At 46.5% G+C, this 19885-nt stretch overlaps 1 protein-coding gene across 1 annotated transcript in view; it reads right to left on the minus strand.

Moving 5' to 3' along the window:
• The window catches only part of myo9aa (myosin IXAa), a 223211-nt gene that overhangs the window by 102157 nt on the left and 101169 nt on the right, over positions 1 to 19885 (minus strand). The window contains 7 exon segments of the mRNA XM_065012316.1: positions 636 to 725; positions 3606 to 3732; positions 4160 to 4257; positions 12114 to 12167; positions 14123 to 14222; positions 15865 to 15927; positions 16414 to 16508. Of these exon segments, the coding sequence (XP_064868388.1) occupies positions 636 to 725; positions 3606 to 3732; positions 4160 to 4257; positions 12114 to 12167; positions 14123 to 14222; positions 15865 to 15927; positions 16414 to 16508 (627 nt within the window).

Consider the following 19885-nt stretch of genomic DNA (forward strand, 5'->3'; position numbering starts at 1 on the left):
GCCCTGCAGAGCAGACCCCTTTTAACGGCCCTGACATCCACCATGGCCTACCCCACTGTAGACATCAATCTGATCCCTCAACTATCCACACCCAACCAGACAGACAGACCGACTGACAGACCCAACCAGACAGACAGACCGACGACCCAACCAGACAGACAGGCCGACTGACAGACCCAACCAGACAGACAGACTGACAGACCCAACCAGACAGACAGACAGACTGACTGACAGACCCAACCAGACCCAACCAGACAGACAGACAGACCCAACCAGACAGACAGACTGACAGACCCAACCAGACAGACAGACCCAACCAGACAGACAGACGACAGAGACTGACAAACAGACCAGCTCTGACTCCAGCTCCTTCACAGCCTGCCCTGGGACTGGGACCCAGTGTTTCCCCTATATCGTTATTTAGATAGGCAGGGTGCCTACTATTCCTTAGTATTTACCAATGCAGAATAATGCAATATGTCTTGATGATCAAATTTTCAAGAATACTTTGGGATTGGGTTGAGGAATGGTACATCTTGAGGTAAGGTGGAGTATTTGACTGTGTCTCTTCGTTGCACTAAGGGTGGAGAATGTTTGGGATGAGTTTCAGGTTTGTGCTGTTGACATGGTCTCACCTCAGCCAGTTTGTAGGGCACGATTAACCTCTCTCCCACTGTCATGGTCTTCCTCGTCGTCAGGGCTTCAAACAGCATCTCCTCCTTGACCTGTACAGAAAAGAGACCACAATTCATTTCACAGTTGAAAGCAATTTCTGTTTCAGAAACACAAAGCCCATTCTTCTTCTGTACACACACCAAGCCCTACAACAGCTTTCATTCAGCCGAATGTTTAGGTAATGAGGGTGGATATGTGCCCTGCTATGTTTAGTGGGACGGGCACTCACGCTCACGAGAAAGACTTATTCCTAGTTATTGAAGAGGGCCAGCGGCCTGCACTATCCCATTAACATCCTGGAACTAGAGGGGAGAAGAGGCAGAGTGTAGGCTGTGTCCCAGCACAGTGCACTTCTCTTGGATGTAGACTATGTCCCAACTCGGGTTGCAAAATTCCTGGAACGTTCAATAAATTCCCTGGTTTAACAGAAAACCTGGTTGTAGGATTCCAGATTTCCTGCAATATTTCCTCCTCATTCCTGGGAATCTTACAAAACGGGATATCGGGAAAGCCAGGGAATTTACTGAACGTTCCAGGAATTGTGCAACCCTAGTGGAGGAATCACAGCAGCACTTTATCTGAAGGTACTTAAATACTGATTACAAACCATCTCATATTTTAAATCACAAGTAAGCTGTATAAATCATTAACAATCTCATTTATCTATTATTTTAACATGATTTCCATGTATCTGTAAGATGCTTGACTGATTCTGACCCAACCCATTTGGGGAACATATGTTCTTTCACATGAGCACAAGCCATGTTCCTTAGCCACTAGCTGCTCCTGTTGCTTTCCTGCAAACCTCAACGATGGTTGGATCAGTATTCTGAAAATACATCTGCCCTTATAAGTCCTGACTTCTGTCCCTTCACAGCACATGTTCACTGGAAAAACCATCATTCATAAACTGAGGCAGAGAGAGACAAATAGTGTTGTGCCTACAGAATATTTGTAGACGGATGACAGAATTAGAAATGATGTAATTATACGCTGCATGCAAACCAAATTCCTGACCGAGGAATTGCATTTTCCACCGAGTGGCTTGGTACTGAAAAGCCTTGCACACAGTACAGTATGTCCCTGCAAAAGCATCTGAAAACATCCCGACTCTGAGAAACAAAGTGCTTGTGTGGATGGGAACACATTTGAAGAATAGATTTCCACACTACGTAGGTCTCATTCAATCAACATCTGTTGTATCCATTATAAAACAAGAAAATTAAAAATACAATTATATAAAGCCTTGCCTTTCTTGAACTTTAACTCACACGTGTATTTTCTTACTAGCACCGACTTGGTTGATAGCTCCTTTATTGAGAAGAAATGGACTATGGCTGTGATAAGTGGTTGTCTCACCTAGCCATCTTAACAGGAATGCATTAACTTCTTTGGGACTGGGGGACAGTATTGAGTAGCTTGGATGAATAAGGTGCCCAGAGTAAACTACCTGCTACTCAGGGCCAAAAGCTAGAATATGCATATACTTAGTAGATTTGGATAGAAAACACTCTGAAGTTTCTAAAACTGTTTGAATAATGTCTGAGTATAACAGAACTCATATGGCAGGCAAGCACCTGAGAAAAAATGATTGCCTATCCAATATACAGTGTCTATGGAGCCATATTGCACTTCCTAAGGCTTCCACAAGATGTCAACAGTCTTTAGAACCTTGTTTCAGGCTTCTACTATGAAGGGGGAGCGAATAAGAGCTGTTTGAACCAGGGGTCTGGCAGGAAGCCATTAGTTTAGTCACGTGCACAACCGTGAGAGCGAGCTACATTCCTTGTCATTTCTAAAGACAAAGGAATTGTCCGGTTGGAATATAATTGAAGATTTATGATAAAAACCATCATAAAGATTGATTATATACATCGTTTGACATGTTTGTACGAACTGTAATGGAACTGTTTTGACTTTTCGTCTGAACTAAGTACCTGCGCCTTGTGAATTTGGATTTGTGAATTAAACGCGCAAACAAAAAGGAGGTATTAGGACATAAATGATGGGACTTTATCGAACAAAACAAACATTTATTGTGGAACTGGGATTCCTGGGAGTGCATTCCGATGAAGATCATCAAAGGTAAGTGAATATTTATAACGCTATTTCTGAGTTTTGTGACACCTCTCCTTGGTTGAAAAATGTCTATGTTTTTCTGTAGCTAGGCGCTGACCTAACATAATTGCATGGTGGGCTTTTACAGTAAAACTTTTTAAAAATCTGACACAGCGGTTGCATTAAGGAGAAGTTTATTGTTAATTGTGTGTTTAACATTTGTATCTTTCATCAATGTTTTGATGAGTATTTCTGTAATTTGATGTGGCTCTCTGCACTTTCACCGGATGTTTGTCTGAGACAATGCATTTCTGAACATAACGCACCAATTTCAAATGAGGTTTTTGGACATAAAGATGATCTTTATCGAACAAAACACACATTTATTGTCTAACATGGAGTGCTGGAAGTGCCATCCGGTGAAGATCATCTAAGGTTAGTGATTAATTTTAACGCTATTTCTGTCTTTAGTGACACCTCTCCTTCTTTGGAAAATGGCTGTATGTTTTTCTGTGGCTAGGCTCTGACCTAACATAATCGTACGGTGTGCTTTCTCCGTAAAGCCTTTTTGAAATCAGACAATGTGGCTGGATTAACGAGAAGTTTATCTTTAAAATGGTGTATAATACTTGTATGTTTGAGGAATTTTAATTATGAGATTTCTGTTGTTTTGAATTTGGCGCCCTGTAATTTCACTGGCTGTTGGCGAGGTGGGACGCTACCGTCCCACATATCCCAGAGAAGTTAACTGTAAGTGGATCTGGATAAGAGCATCTGCTAAATAACTAACATGTCAAATGTAAACTTAATAAGAAATCATTTCAACAGTAACAAGCTTACCTCTAACAGTTCTGAGACAGTAACAGGCTTACCTCTAACAGTTCTGAGACAGTAGGTAGGACTTCTGGATTGCAGATGTCAATGGAGTCATCTCGGTAGGTCTTCTTCTTGTAGCGGATGTTCCCCAGGTGAAGAATGGCCGACAACAGAGAAAATATCCTGTGGGACAGTAAACAAAGCTTGTGTCACCACAGAAACCGGTCTCGTTACAGAAACCTTGCTCGTTTCAACACAGAAACCTGGCTCGTTACAGAAACCTGGCCCGTTACAGAAACCTGGCTCGTTTCAACACAGTAACCTGGCTCATTTCAACACAGTAACCTGGCTCGTTTCAACACAGTAACCTGGCTCGTTTCAACACAGTAACCTGGCCCGTTTCAACACAGTAACCTGGCCCGTTTCAACACAGTAACCTGGCTCGTTTCAACACAGAAACCTGGCGCGTTACAGAAACCTGGCTCGAGCTTTTGGACAGTGTATCCTGGTAATTTACCTGTGACGATGATTCCTTTGCCTGTGTTTGTAATTTCAGTGTATGTGTCAGTGTGCGTACGAGCAGTGAGATTTAGTGTGTGTGTGTACTCACTGTTTGCGCGTGGCAGGCAGGAATCCCACCATCTCCATGGCCAGCTGCAGTCTCTCAAAGTCATGCTTCAGGTCCTCCCCTTCCACTGTGAAGCAGTCCTGCATGGGCCAATGACAGGAGACCAGGTGTTATCAGTGTCCATATGGCACCCATTTTGGCTTTACCACATAATGGCCTACCACATGGTAGCCATTTTGGCTCAAACAACACTGCAACTGTAGCACAAAATCAGTGCGACTGCCAAACAGTAAGTCAGCCCAGTGTGCTCAACTTAGCGGATACAATAGGTGCTGTACTAGCCAGTACTGTGCCATCACCAACACTACATACTGTACCAGCGACTAACATAAGAGAAAATGTCCACCCAAGAAGTGAAGATGATTTTAGTGACAGGCTTCTCCTAAGACAAATCAGTGGCATGACACAGAGACAAGCTGAGTGACTTATAAGAGCATGTCATAAGGAAGTTCGGTCTAACAAACCGGAGACAGAGATGCATTTCTGGTCAGATTTTAGGGGGCTGGTGAACGACAGCATATGCATGTTCTGCTCATGCAGTGGAAAATTCAGCTGGCTTTTTCTGCTAAACTTTCAGGGGAAATTTGGCATGCTGGCAAAGGCAATAAGAGGAGTAGCAATTTATGACAGCCTTTACAGGGTCTGCAGGGGAATGTGCCTTTACAGGGTCTGCGGGGAAAGTGCCTTTACAGGGTCTGCGGGGGAAAGTGCCTTTACAGGGTCTGCGGGGGAAAGTGCCTTTACAGGCTCTGCGGGGAAAGTGCCTTTACAGGCTCTGCGGGGAAAGTGCCTTTACACTGCAGGGGAAAGTGCCTTTACAGGTCTTTACAGGCTCGGGGGAAAGTGCCTTTACAGGCTCCTTTACAGGCTCATGGGGAAAGTGCCTTTACAGGCTCTGCGGGGGAAAGTGCCTTTACAGGGTCTCAGGGGAAAGTGCCTTTACAGGGTCTGCGGGGAAAGTGCCTTTACAGGGTCTCGGGGAAAGTGCCTTTACAGGGTCTGCGGGGGAAAGTGCCTTTACAGGGTCTGCGGGGGAAAGTGCCTTTACAAAGTGCCTTTACAGGGTCTGCAGGGGAAAGTGCCTTTACAGGGTCTGCAGGGGAAAGTGCCTTTACAGGGTCTGCAGGGGAAAGTGCCTTTACAGGGTCTGCAGGGGAAAGTGCCTTTACAGGGTCTGCAGGGGAAAGTGCCTTTACAGGGTCTGCAGGGGAAAGGGGAAAGGGGAAAGTGCCTTTACAGGGTCTGCAGGGGAAAGGGGTCTGCAGGGGAAAGTGGGTCTGCAGGGGAAAGTGCCTTTACCTCTGCAGGGGAAACACAGGTCTGCAGGGGAAAGTGCCTTTACAGGGTCTGCAGGGGAAAGTGCTCTGCAGGGGAAAGTGCCTTTACAGGCTCTGCAGGGGAAAGTGCCTTTACAGGGTCTGCAGGGGGCAGGGGAAAGTGCCTTTACACAGGGGGAAACAGTGCCTTTACAGGGGGTCTGCAGGGGAAAGTGCCTTTACAGGTCTGCAGGGGAAAGTGCCTTTACAGGCTCTGCAGGGGGTCTTACAGGGTCTGGGGAAAGTGCCTTTACAGGCTCTGCAGGGGAAAGTGCCTTTACAGGGTCTGCAGGGGAAAGTGCCTTTACAGGGTCTGCAGGGGAAAGTGCCTTTACAGGGTCTGCAGGGGAAAGTGCCTTTACAGGGTCTGCAGGGGAAAGTGCCTTTACAGGGTCTGCAGGGGAAAGTGTCTTTACAGGGTCTGCAGGGGAAAGTGTCTTTACAGGGTCTGCAGGGGAAAGTGCCTTTACAGGGTCTGCAGGGGGAAGTGTCTTTACAGGCTCTGCAGGGGGAAGTGTCTTTACAGGCTCTGCAGGGGGAAGTGTCTTTACAGGCTCTGCAGGGGAAAGTGCCTTTACAGGGTCTGCAGGGGAAAGTGTCTTTACAGGGTCTGCAGGGGAAAGTGTCTTTACAGGGTCTGCGGGGGAAAGTGCCTTTACCGAGTCTGCAGGGGAAAGTGCCTTTACAGGGTCTGCAGGGGAAAGTGCCTTTACAGGGTCTGCAGGGGAAAGTGCTTTTACAGGGTCTGCAGGGGAAAGTGCTGAACAGAAGGCTGTGGAGAGAAAACAATATGGAAGAGGAGAGTTTGGGTATCCAGGTACAATGAGGGACACAATGAGGCTTCTAATGAGGTGCACGCACATACACACCCCTGTGGTGTATAGCCCTGCAGGCAGCATGTTCTCTTTAACAGGTTTAATTCACCTGGCTTCAGTCCCAGAGTTATATCAACTAGGGCATCCAACTCCATGATTACATGCAAAGGACAGTAATGACAACCTGTTCCAAGACTATAGAATCTGTCCTGGCTGAGCTATGATTGGTATTAAATACTGAGACATGGTGCAATGTATTGTAAAATGGCCATGATTTAATAAGGTTGTACAGTATAAAACTACATGTAGCTGTATCAGTCATTTGTTTGTCCGTTGGCCAACATACAGAAGGGATACTTCGGGTTTTTGGCAATGAAGCCCTTTATCTACTTCCCCAGAGTCAGATGAACAAGTGGATACCATTTGTATGTCTCTGTGTCCAGTATGAAGGAAGTTAAAGGTAGTTGCACGAGATGATGCTATCTAGCGATAGTGCAATGCTAGCAACAAGTTCCGCTAGCATGCTAGCAAACAAAATGTAAATGGTATCCACAAGCATGCAATTTGCATGCTGACTGCAGGAAAGTCCCACCAGAGCGGTTGCCAGAGACTTTAACGTTAATTTCTCTACCATAAGCCGCATCAAACGCCATTGAAGAGGATTGGGACAACATTCCACAGGCCACAACCAACAGCCTGATCAACTCTATGTGAAGGAGTTGTGTCACGCTGCATGAGGCAAATGGTGGTCACACCAGATACTGACTGGTTTTCTGGTCCATGCCACTAACTTTAAGGTATCTGTGACCAACAGATGCATATCTGTATTCCCAGTCATGAGAAATCCGTAAATTAGGGCCTAATAAAATTATTTAAATTGACCGATTTCCTTATATTAACTGTAACTCAGTAAAATCTTTGAAATTGTTGCATGTTGCGTTTATATTTAGTTCCGTATAGATAAAGAGCCTCATTGCCAAAATCCCCAAGTGTCCCTTTAAGGCAGGGGTAGGCAGTTCCAGTCCTCGGGGGCCTGATTGGCTGCACAGGTTTGTCCCAGTCCCAGCTAACACACCTGACTCCAATAATCACCTAATCATGATCTTCAGTTTAAAATGAGATTTGATTAACCAGCTGTGTTTGTTAGGGATGGAGAAAAGAGTGACACCAATCAGGCCCTGGAGGACTGGAGTTGACCACCCCTGCTTTAAGGTCATAGTGAAATGAGACAGATAAGCAGCAACTGAAATGATTACATAAGATGGTGCTTAGCCTTCCCTGTCATCAGGGCTCGATTTATAGTGGGATCTACTGTACACAACAGATGGTCTTTTTGGACTCATCATGGAACATACAGTTCGAGTACTTTGAGGTGTGAAAATGTCTGAATAACTTTGGCTTTGAGGTGACCCTTGGTGGATGAGAGTGTGAATCAGATGGTATGACTGCTTACAACACCAGGAGGGCAGAATGTGTGGATAGAGATCAGCTGGTAAGGAATACAAACACACCACACAGCTGTTGCTTACACACACACTCTACAGGGGGAAATGAAAGGTATATTTCCAGATTGGCAAGTCTGTTTTACAGACATGCACTGCATAGCTCACACTCCTCTAGAATTCCACAATGTCAGCGAAGGGTAGAAAAACAACGAACGACAGCGTCTTTGATACACAGTATATTACAGTGCTAATACAATAGAACTATCATTAGACAATGATCATAATGTACTACTATGTATATAGAGCCGTAATATTCCAATACTGCAAGAGTGCCAATTCTTTCAGTGGTATCTTGTACATGATTTGACTTCCCTTTCTTTAATGACAAGACAGTAGATAATAATTCTGTGTTCAACATCCCCCAGAGCCCTTTTCCTGGAACAAAGTCGTAGCCTTGCCTGTCCCCTTGTTGCAGATGTGCAGCACATCAACACAAAACCACAAACACATACCTGGAGACATTGGGGGAAATGTCTTGGCATGTACTGTGATCGATGAGATGATTGGTGAAGCACTACACTGATTCAAGGCTATGGAATATGCATATGGTGAGCATGCCATTCACAGACAACCAGAACACCCATCACTACATCAATCAGCACACCCCAACTCAGACACCTGTAGCCAGGCTGTATCAGCACACCCCAACCCAGACACCTGTAGCCAGGCTGTATCAGCACACCCCAACCCAGACACCTGTAGCCAGGCTTTATCAGCACACCCAGACACCAGTAGCCAGGCTGTATCAGCACACCCCAACCCAGACACCTGTAGCCAGGCTGTATCAGCACACCCCAACCCAGACACCTGTAGCCAGGCTGTATCAGCACACCCCTACTCAGACACCTGTAGCCAGGCTGTATCAGCACACCCCAACTCAGACACCTGTAGCCAGGCTGTATCAGCACACCCCTACTCAGACACCAGTAGCCAGGCTGTATCAGCACACCCCAACCCAGACACCTGTAGCCAGGCTGTATCAGCACACCCCAACCCAGACACCTGTAGCCAGGCTGTATCAGCACACCCCAACCCAGACACCTGTAGCCAGGCTGTATCAGCACACCCCAACCCAGACACCTGTAGCCAGGCTGTATCAGCACACCCCAACCCAGACACCCAGCCAGGCTGTATCAGCACACCCCAACCCAGACACCTGTAGCCAGGCTGTATCAGCACACCCCAACCCAGACACCTGTAGCCAGGCTGTATCAGCACACCCCAACCCAGCTGTAGCCATCAGCACACCCAACCCAGACACCTGTAGCCAGGCTGTATCAGCACACCCCAACAGACACCTGTAGCCAGGCTGTATCAGCACACCCCAACCCAGACACAGGCTGCACACCCCAACCCAGCCAGGCTGTATCAGCACACCCCAACTCAGACACCTGTAGCCAGGCAGCACACCCCAACTCAGACACCTGTAGCCAGGCTGTATCAGCACACCCCAACCCAGACACCTGTAGCCAGGCTGTATCAGCACACCCCAAACCAGACACCTGTAGCCAGGCTGTATCAGCACACCCCAACTCAGACACCTGTAGCCAGGCTGTATCAGCACACCCCAACAACCAGACACCTGTAGCCAGGCATCAGCACACCCCAACTCAGACACCTAGCCAGGGATGTATCAGCACACCCCAAACCAGACACCTGTAGCCACTCAGACACCTGTAGCCAGGCTGTATTTTATCCATCTATGCTAACATGAGAGGCTTGTTGGCTCAAAATGGAAACTTGTTGACATAGCCCAACAGAAGGTGACCTTGATCCTCCCTTGTGGTTGAGAGTCTGTGTGTCTGGTTGAGAGTCAGTGACTGTCTGTGCCCAGGTAGCAGGCCACATAGACGGACACAATCATTTGAATAGAGCTCCCCCTCCATGTTCCACTGCCTTCTGATTAGGGTCAAAAGTTCACAAGTCATCAACCCTATGGTGGTCAAGAGCAGGAAAGCTCTGAACAATCGACTGTCCATGTGAGCTTGCTGCCTGGATGCACGACACACACACACACACACACACACACACACAGAATAGGAGGCTGCTGAGGGGAGTACAGGCTCAATGTCTGGAATAAATGGAAACCAGGTGTTTGATGTGTTCGATAACATTCCATTTACTCCATTCCAGCCATTACCATGAGCCAGTCCTCCCTAATTAAGGTGCCACAGACCGCCTGTGACACACACAACCACACGGGTCAGCTACTGTGAGGCTATGTCAACAAGTACCGGGGCAAACAGAGGAATGTTTGGACGGCTGCTTATCGCCACGCTCTCATTCAATCTGCCCAAAGTGTGTGTTGGCAGATTCTGACCAGGATACTCCAGGTTCCCTGTATTAATATTAACACTAGTTCATGGCTGAGTGAGTGGTGACCCAGGGTACTGGTGTGTGTGGTGTGTGTGAGGTAGGCATACTGTACTAGTAGCGTCCTCGCTAAGGTGGGTACTAGAGGTCGACCGAATATGATTTTTCAACGCTGATACCGATTATTGGAGGACCAAAAAAGCCGATACCGATTAATCGGACAATTGTTTTTTAAATATATTTTTTACATTTATTTGTAATAATGACAATTACAACAATACTGAATTAACACTTATTTTAACTTAATAAAAATTAATTTAGCCTCAAATAAATAATGAAACATGTTCAATTTGGTTTAAATAATGCAAAAACAAAGTGTTGGAGAAGAAAGTAAAAGTGCAATATGTGCTATGTTAGAAAGCTAACGTTTCAGTTCCTTGCTCAGAACATATGAAAGCTGGTGGTTCCTTTTAACATGAGTCTTCAATATTCCCAGGTAAGAAGTTTTAGGTTGTAGTTATTATAGGACTATTTCCCTCTATACCATTTTTTATTTCATTAACCTTTGACTATTGGATGTTCTTATAGGCACTTTAGTGTTGCCAGTGTAACAGTATAGCTTCCGTCCCTCTCCTCGCTCCTCCCTGGGCTCGAACCAGCAACACAACGACAACAGCCACCATCGAAGCAGCGTTACCCATGCAGAGCAAGGGGAACAACCACCCCAAGGCTCAGAGCGAGTGACGTCTGAAACGCTATTAGTGCGTGCTAACTAGCTAGTCATTTCACTTCGGTTACACCAGCCTCATCTCGGGAGTTGATAGGCTTGAAGTAATAACCAGAGCAATGCTTGACGCACAACGAAGAGCTGCAAAACGCACAAAAGTGCTGTTTGAATTCATGTTTACGCGCCTGCTTCTGCCTACCACCGCTCAGTCAGATACTTAGATACTTGTATGCTCAGTCAGATTATATGCAACGCAGGACACGCTAGATAATATCTAGTAATATCATCAACCATGTCTAGTTAACTTGTGATTATGATTGATTGTTTTTTACAAGATACGTTTAATGCTAGCTAGCAACTTACCTTGGCTTACTGCATTCGCGTAACAGGCTGTCTCCTTGTGGAGTGCAACGAGAGAGAGGCAGGTCGTTATTGCGTTGGACTAGTTAACTGTAAGGTTGCAAGATTGGATCCCCCTAGCTGACAAGGTGAACATTTGTCGTTCTGCCCCTGAACAAGGCAGTTAACCCACCGTTCAAGTTTCTAGGCCGTCATTGAAAATAAGAATGTGTTCTTAACTGACTTGCCTAGTTAAATAAAGGTATAAAATAAAAAATTAAATACAGATTTCCGATTGTTATGAAAACTTTTTTTTTTTTAAAAATCGGCCTTAATTAATCGGTCGACCTCTAGTGAGTACAGTAGGCATAGATAAGGGGTTTCTAACTCCTGGTACAGGAGATACTGACTGTCCAGCCCAGCACTAAGACACCTGTTTTAAATCATGAACTAATCATGGTCTTCCATCTTGCTGAGTCAGGTGTGTTAGAGCTGGTCTAGAACGAAAGCCTGCATATCTCTCCAGGACTGAGGTTGGAGGCCCCTGGTTTACAGACTATCCTTCCATCTAGTCAACGACCAAATAAGCCAAACTAGACGATGTTTCCATCTAATCAATCTAGTCAACAACCAAATAAGCCAACCAGAAGATCAGAACAGAGATGGAAGGAACAGAGACTGGGACAGGCAACACACAACTGAGGAAGTGGACACACCTCAAACCAGGAAGCACAACAACAAAAGGGAAAAGCAAGGAGAAAGGCGTGTGGTAGCGCACAGAATGTGACAGGGGCACACGCACTTGTGAGGACAATGTAGTTGTGAGGGAGAAGCCAGTGATTATTAGTTTTGATAATCAAAACTCCTACAGGTGATTGGTGAACACTCAACACAGTCTCGCCCAGAGAGATGTATACTGACCGCTTCGCTCTCATAGTAATTCTCCCAGTGCAGTCTCAGGACTTTCTTTGTCATCTGGAGAGGGTTAAAAAGGTAGAGTAGATGGGGTTAGGGTTAGGCAGCGCAGCATTCCATACACACACACACACTCTACACATGGGACTGGAAGGGACATGCAGTTAGTAGAGGGAATGGAGTCATATTTAGACGTCGAGTTGGGGCCCATCCTACACACACACACACACACACACACTCTCAATGCACACACACACACACTCTCAATGCACACAAACACACACACACACACACACTCTCAATGCACACAACACACACTCTCAATGCACACACACACACACTCTCTCAATGCACACACACACACACACTCTCAATGCACACAAACACACACTCAATGCACACACATACACACACTCTCAATGCACACAAACACACACTCTCAATGCACACACACACTCAATGCACACAAACACACACACTCAATGCCCAATGCCCACACACACACACACACTCTCAATGAACACAGACACACTCTCTCAATGCACACAACTCTCTCAATGCACACAAAAACACACTCAATGCACACAAACACACAGATAGAAGCACGGGACATAGAACACATGGTGAGAAACCGATGTGGATGAAATATGTTTTCATTCTGACACCATACATACAGTATGCTAAGCTAATAGAACCACTGAAATTAGCCATAGGATTATTCTAATGTGTGGTGACTGCATTATGACGAATAAGGCAAAACATATGGATAGAGATGCTATAGCTATGAGAACAAATTGCTCAGTTTGAAAATGGCTTATTTGGCCTGTAAACAGACTGTCTGAACCCCTTAGAATGTGAAGTTGTGAAATACTGTAAACTGTTCTGACTGGGTTACAATATACACTTTGGAAAAGAGAGAGGAAGAGAAAGAGAGGTAGTGACCACACACCAGAGAAATGGAAGGAATTCACACCCTTCTCAGAATGGGCGTCAGGTTGTCAGAGTGGGGGGCTGGATCTCTATGTTATGATATGAACATCTCTGGAGCTGGCAGAGGTGCAACAAGTTTTGAACAACATCAACATTCCACACTTTGCACCCCGCTTGTAATGGTTTTGTGTGTGTGTGTATCAGCTTGTAATGTGTGTGTGTGTGTGTATATAATCTGCATGTGTATCAGCTTGTAATGGGTTTGTCAGCTTGGCATGACAGAGGGGTAGACACAGAGGGGTAGACACAGCCAGTCAGCTTTTCCTTCTGCATGTTTATAAGTGTGTGTGTTCTTTGTGATTGGTTAGACTGGGTTGGATCCCCTTGGGATTAGAGGAGCGGGGATAACAGAGATGGCAGAGTGTTGTGAGAGCATATTGACAGTCATAGGGAGTGTGTGTGTGACAGACACGGAGAGTGACCCTGTCGTGCTGCAGGTCCACACACACACACACACACACAAAAAGACATTCACATGTAGATATGCAAACCCACATGTACATAGACTCCACAGACCAACAAACATCCACGCGCCAAAAGCCAGCAGATTAACTGAGCCACAAGGCAGTGTCATGGTAATGAGAGGGCCCAGTGCCTTGTCTCTCCCAGTGCCTTGGGCTGAGGGATGAGGCTCTGTTAAAGCCTCTGTGTGTGAGAGAGACTATAGGAGCTGCTGAAAGGCACCAACAATGTAATGTTTCCTCTGCTTCCTGTTTGCGGAGAGAGAGAGTAAGAGGGAGAGAAATAGGTCTGGTCGACATCCACTGTGGGCCTCTGGGAACAGGCGTGATTCACACAGACGACACACACACACACACAAAACCCAGAAACAACTAGTCAGTCAGAAAGACAATATACATAAACATTCTGGTACAGACACAGAGACAAAACCCAGAGACAACCATGTGTCATGACAGACAGACAGACAGACAGACAGACTCAGTCAGATACATCTCGTCCAATCAGCAGTGCGTGAGAAGGGGCTACACTTGGCTACAGTGTTGAAGTCCTACTGGATCTATCACCTGGTTGAGGTAATGATATTCTTCAGGCTTTTTGAGGTGAAATGTGCTCCTCTCCTCCTCACTTGCTCCTGCCAGCAGGTAGTAAAACACATGGTAGTTCCTGAAAGGCAAGCAGGTCAGAAAACATTAACACCACTTTACATTGTTTTTTACTAACAAACAAACACTGGATTGTCCAATAGGAACAAAGTCTCATTGAGTGTGAGTGTGTATGGACGTGTTTAACTATTCTTGTGGGGACCACAAGTCCCTGCAAGAATAGTAAACAAACAAAACATTTGGGGACATTTTGCTAGTCCCCACAAGGTCAAATGCTATTTCTAGGGGGTTTAGGGTTAAGGTTAGAATTAGTGTTCGGAGCTAGAGTGTGTAGCTTAGAGGTCAGGGGGCAGAACCGTGCTGCAGCTGTAGTGGGAGCCTGGAGTCAAATCTCTCAATAAGAGACCCCCCCAACCCACAGTGAGGCCCATTTTAGGGGGCCCATTTTAGCCCCCCCCAGAGTGAGGTTAACCTTCGCAACACCATCCATTCTGCACAGCACATTAGTGTCAACCCCACTTAGGGCTGCTGAGAAATACTTCACACAGCCTGAGCTTGGCTGGGTAATACACCATCTAAACTGATTCTGTTGAACACTTGTTGATGTCAAACTGTACTTGATACTTGGCGTTAACTTCCTTTAGGACACAATCATAAACTGTGTAGGACCACAGAATTACAGTGGAAAAGTCCATATTTGTTAAGAGTTTTCAGGATATGGTGAATTGTGAGACAGCTACTTTGCTCCCGGGTGGCACAGCGGTCTTAGGCACTGCATCTTAGTGCAAGAGGTGTCACTACAGTTCCTGGTTTGATTCCAGGCTGTATCACATCCAGCCATGATTGGGAGTCCCAAGGGGGGAACACAATTGGTCCAGTGTCGTCCGGGTTTGGCCCCGGTAGGCCAGTCATTGTAAATAAGAATTTGTTCTTAACCGACTTGCCTAGTAAAGGTAAATAATAATACACTATTGGAACATGAACTGCAGGAGGCTCCAGTCCAGGTCCACACTTGTGTCAGGACCAATTTGGCACCACATTTCTGTCGCTGACCCTGCTGTGACCAACAAACTCACACCTACTGTAGGAAAAGGACTTTCTAGCACGAATGGACAATTGGATTCCTCGACAAAAGTGTCAACGTCTAAACGTATTGGTGGCAGCAGTGGGATCCAATCATGATTGAGTTCACCCTCTGTTTTGAGTGAGTGAGTGTGTGTGTGTGAGTGTGGTTCTAGAGACACTCAATTTCATGTGGCGCAATCATTCTCACATCATTCTATATAAAAGGGATCGAGTTGTTATTTGAGTTGAAGTTCTCTCAGCAGAGACAACCTCAGTGGAAGGATTTCTGGACTAGTTTGTGAGAGCTACTCAATTCTGGATTCTAGCTTATCAAATTGTCTCTATATAGACACTGCGAATTCAGAGATCTTCACTTTTTTAACACTGTGGTGAAAATAAATGATTCTCCAACTAGTCATTCATTGTGTATTTGTTTACCCAATGTGGTTTACTGTGTAAGTGTTCCTAAACCACAACATGTACTCAGTCTACAAAACAATTAGGGAAATGATCAATGTCTGATTCTATTTGAATACAACGCTATGTCCTTGTTCTGCAGTAACATGATACTACAGTCCAGTAGTGTATGATGATGATTGTGTGTGTGGCAGTAGGATGGGTTAAGTGTGAATGCTTACCGTTCATTGTGTTCCTGGTAGACCAGTCTTGATTTCTCCAGAAGGTACTTCTCCACATAGGCTCTGGAACAAACAGAACAGACCTGGCGTCAGTCACAACTGACTGGGGGGGGATCCCGGACCAAATTGATCAGATATTGGCATTGGACAATGCACTCTGAGCTGCCACCAAATTCACTATGGAGGCTATGTAGAACTATAACAAGGATGAGTATAGATGTGGGACTGAGGGACTATAGACCTGTAGGACTATAGATGTGTTAGCAGGGGACATAGAATAGACAGGGGATGGGGACACCTCGTCAGTTGCACAACTGAATGTATTCAACCGAAATTTGTCTTCCACATTTATTTGATTAAGGCAGCCCTCTCTGATTCAGAGAGGTTAGGGGGGCTGCCTTAATCAACGTCCACGTCATTGGTGCCTGAATATAGACGAATATAGAGGAGGAGCCAGGGGACATAGTCAGTCAACTAGGATGTAGGAGCTGCAGGTAAAACAAGGTAAACAATGACTCTAAATGTAATATCTGAATGGGTCTTTCTCACCCTCGGACAGTGCCACTCTCCTGGTAATTCACTTGGATGAACTTGCCAAAGCGACTCGAGTTGTTGTTGTGGGCAGTTTTTGCATTCCCAAATGCCTGCAGAGAGAGAAGAGAGGGGGGATGAGAACAAATCCATGCAGGTGACACAAGGTTATATGTCCATGTTGGAAAAGACTGGTGGGCGTGGGCATGTTTGTGGGTCAACCAATCTGGGATAACAACCACCGTGAGCCAACCTCAAGACATTTCTTTGATCAAGTACACCTCAGAGCCATATTTCCATCAGTCTAATAACATGGAATAGATCTTTATGTATGCATTATACAGGAAATGTATCATTTTGCTGACACAGGAGCCTCACCACACCACCCACCCACCCACACACACACACACACACAACAGGCTAGGAGCAGCACAGAAACCAACATGTCCTCAGAATGCTCCAAAGCTCTTCAGTTTAAAGTCAGACAAATGGCCCAAAAATGATGGAGCTGCAGCAAGAAGCCCTGATGGGGGAAAAGTGTCCATTGGGTAATAGTGTCCATTGGGTAACAGTGTCCATTGGGTAACAGTGTCCATTGGGTAACAGTGTCCATTGGGTAACAGTGTCCATTGGGTAATAGTGTCCATTGGGTAATAGTGTCCATTGGGTAATGTAATCCATGTGGACCTGCTGGAACATGTTTAGTGGTGTTCTTTAATAAGAGTCCAGTAATTCCCCTCTGGCTCTGTTTGTGTTGTACAGCTGCCTGGAGGGGACGTCCTTATTCACCTTCAGAAACCTGCAGTTATTTGTAGCCTCCGCCGCAAGTCAACTAATTCCTCCACCAATCACTTTTTGAGCTGCACTTTGTGCATCTGGAATGGGGAGAAAACAACCAGGCCGCCCGGTCCACTCCCTTAGCCTAGCATCATGACCGCCGTTCACTTCAGCTCGGTGCTTGCTAACACGCGCGCTATTAAAACGGGTCGATAGCGTGCTAACGCAAGGCGGAGGAACGCCAGGACGGTTTGAGCCACCGCAGCCTGATGGGCAGAGAGTCTGAGTAAATAGGCCGGAGACCGTGGGAGCACACCTTCCTGCTCTTATTCCCACTTCACTGGAGGACGCAACACTGGAGACCGCGGGAGCACACCTTCCTGCTCTTATTCCCACTTCACTGGAGGACGCAACACTGGAGACCGCGGGAGCACACCTTCCTGCTCTTATTCACACTTCACTGGAGGACGCAACACTGGAGACCGCGGGAGCACACCTTCCTGCTCTTATTCACACTTCACTGGAGGACGCAACACTGGAGACCGCGGGAGCACACCTTCCTGCTCTTATTCCCACTTCACTGGAGGACGCAACACTGGAGACCGCGGGAGCACACCTTCCTGCTCTTATTCACACTTCACTGGAGGCAACACTGGAGACCGCGGGAGCACCTTCCTGGACACTTCACTGGAGGGCAACACTGGAGACCGCGGGAGCACCTTCCTGCTCTTATTCACACTTCACTGGAGGACGCAACACTGGAGACCGCGGGAGCACACCTTCCTGCTCTTATTCACACTTCACTGGAGGACGCAACACTGGAGACCGCGGGAGCACACCTTCCTGCTCTTATTCACACTTCACTGGAGGACGCAACACTGGAGACCGCGGGAGCACACCTTCCTGCTCTTATTCACACTTCACTGGAGGACGCTACACTGGAGACCGCGGGAGCACACCTTCCTGCTCTTATTCACACTTCACTGGAGGACGCAACACTGGAGACCGCGGGAGCACACCTTCCTGCTCTTATTCTTATTCACCTTCCACTTCACTGGAGACGCTACACTGGAGACCGCGGGAGCACACCTTCCTGCTCTTATTCACACTTCACTGGAGGACGCAACACTGGAGACCGCGGGAGCACACCTTCCTGCTCTTATTCACACTTCACTGGAGGACGCAACACTGGAGACCGCGGGAGCACACCTTCCTGCTCTTATTCACACTTCACTGGAGGACGCAACACTGGAGAACGCGGGAGCACACCTTCCTGCTCTTATTCACACTTCACTGGAGGACGCAACACTGGAGACACGGGAGCACACCTTCCTGCTCTTATTCACACTTCACTGGAGGACGCAACACTGGAGCGGGAGCACACCTTCCTGCTCTTATTCACACTTCACTGGAGGACGCAACACTGGAGACCGCGGGAGCACACCTTCCTGCTCTTATTCACACTTCACTGGAGCACGCTACACTGGAGACCGCGGGAGCACACCTTCCTGCTCTTATTCACACTTCACTGGAGGACGCAACACTGGAGACCGCGGGAGCACACCTTCCTGCTCTTATTCACACTTCACTGGAGGACGCTACACTGGCGGCAGAACCCAGGACACTTGGCTGCTTTGCTGCTGGGCCACACGAACACGTCTGGGTCGCAGCCGGCATCAGTGACCTCACAGCTCTATTTGTGACTTGTCCACCAGACAAACTGTCCACAGGCAGACAGAGGAAAAGTTAACACACCGTGTTCCCATATTGAGCATATTGAGGTGAAACTGCATTAGAGTGCCAAGTCAATACTATTGGAGTACTGGATAGGCGTTGATGATGTGGAAACCAGTAAGGGTGAGATGTTGAAAGGCTAGATGATAGGCTGTGAATGAGATATGCTCCATGGAGAATTAATGTAGCAGGTTAGGAGAATTAGGTTAGGAAAAGGGTTAGGGTTAACTAAATTGAAAAAATAAATGATAAAATATATATATATTTTTTTACTTTAACTTGACAAAAGCTGTACCCCTTCTAGCCATGACCTAGCTAATCTGACCCATCCAAAAAGTACAGGTCAGACGAGGCAGCCAACCAGCCACCAGTATCCCTACTTCACTTCCTGCTCTATCGAGGAAGAAGTGCATCTTGGAACCCACGCATGAATCTAACTAATTATTCAAGGTGAAGGAAGCAAACTAGGGTCTAACAGCAGACCGTGGAACATTCCAGGTATTCTTCGATGCTCAAAATTCCACGTTATACATGAAACTGGAGTGGGAACCATTAAAAACTCTGAATGATTTACTTGGGTGTACCGTGTGTACATCCACCTGGTCTGTGTAAAAGCATCCCTAGTTAGAGCGGACACATTTACGGCCGACAACATATGTATGGTTCCGCAGGCTTGGCTAGCTCCATATCTGCCACAGTAAATCTCCCTCAGATAATATTGGGATGAGCAGGACCATGGCTAGCATCCAACATCCAGCATCCAACATGCAACAAGAAACACTTGGTCCTGGTCCTTTAAGAAGCAGCTGGAGAAGTGATCAAAGGAGCGAACTTACAATTCCATTGGTTCACAGGTAGAAGTCTATGACAACTACAACAGGGGCGTGGTCAGAAACAAAAACAGCACTGCCAAACTGCATTATATCAGAGCAGAAATATGCGTTTCATAGCTTTTTTCAATAGGAAACATGAGGGACTG

This window comes from Oncorhynchus nerka, linkage group LG27 (genome assembly GCF_034236695.1).
Source record: "Oncorhynchus nerka isolate Pitt River linkage group LG27, Oner_Uvic_2.0, whole genome shotgun sequence".
In the NCBI taxonomy this organism is placed as follows: domain Eukaryota; kingdom Metazoa; phylum Chordata; class Actinopteri; order Salmoniformes; family Salmonidae; genus Oncorhynchus; species Oncorhynchus nerka.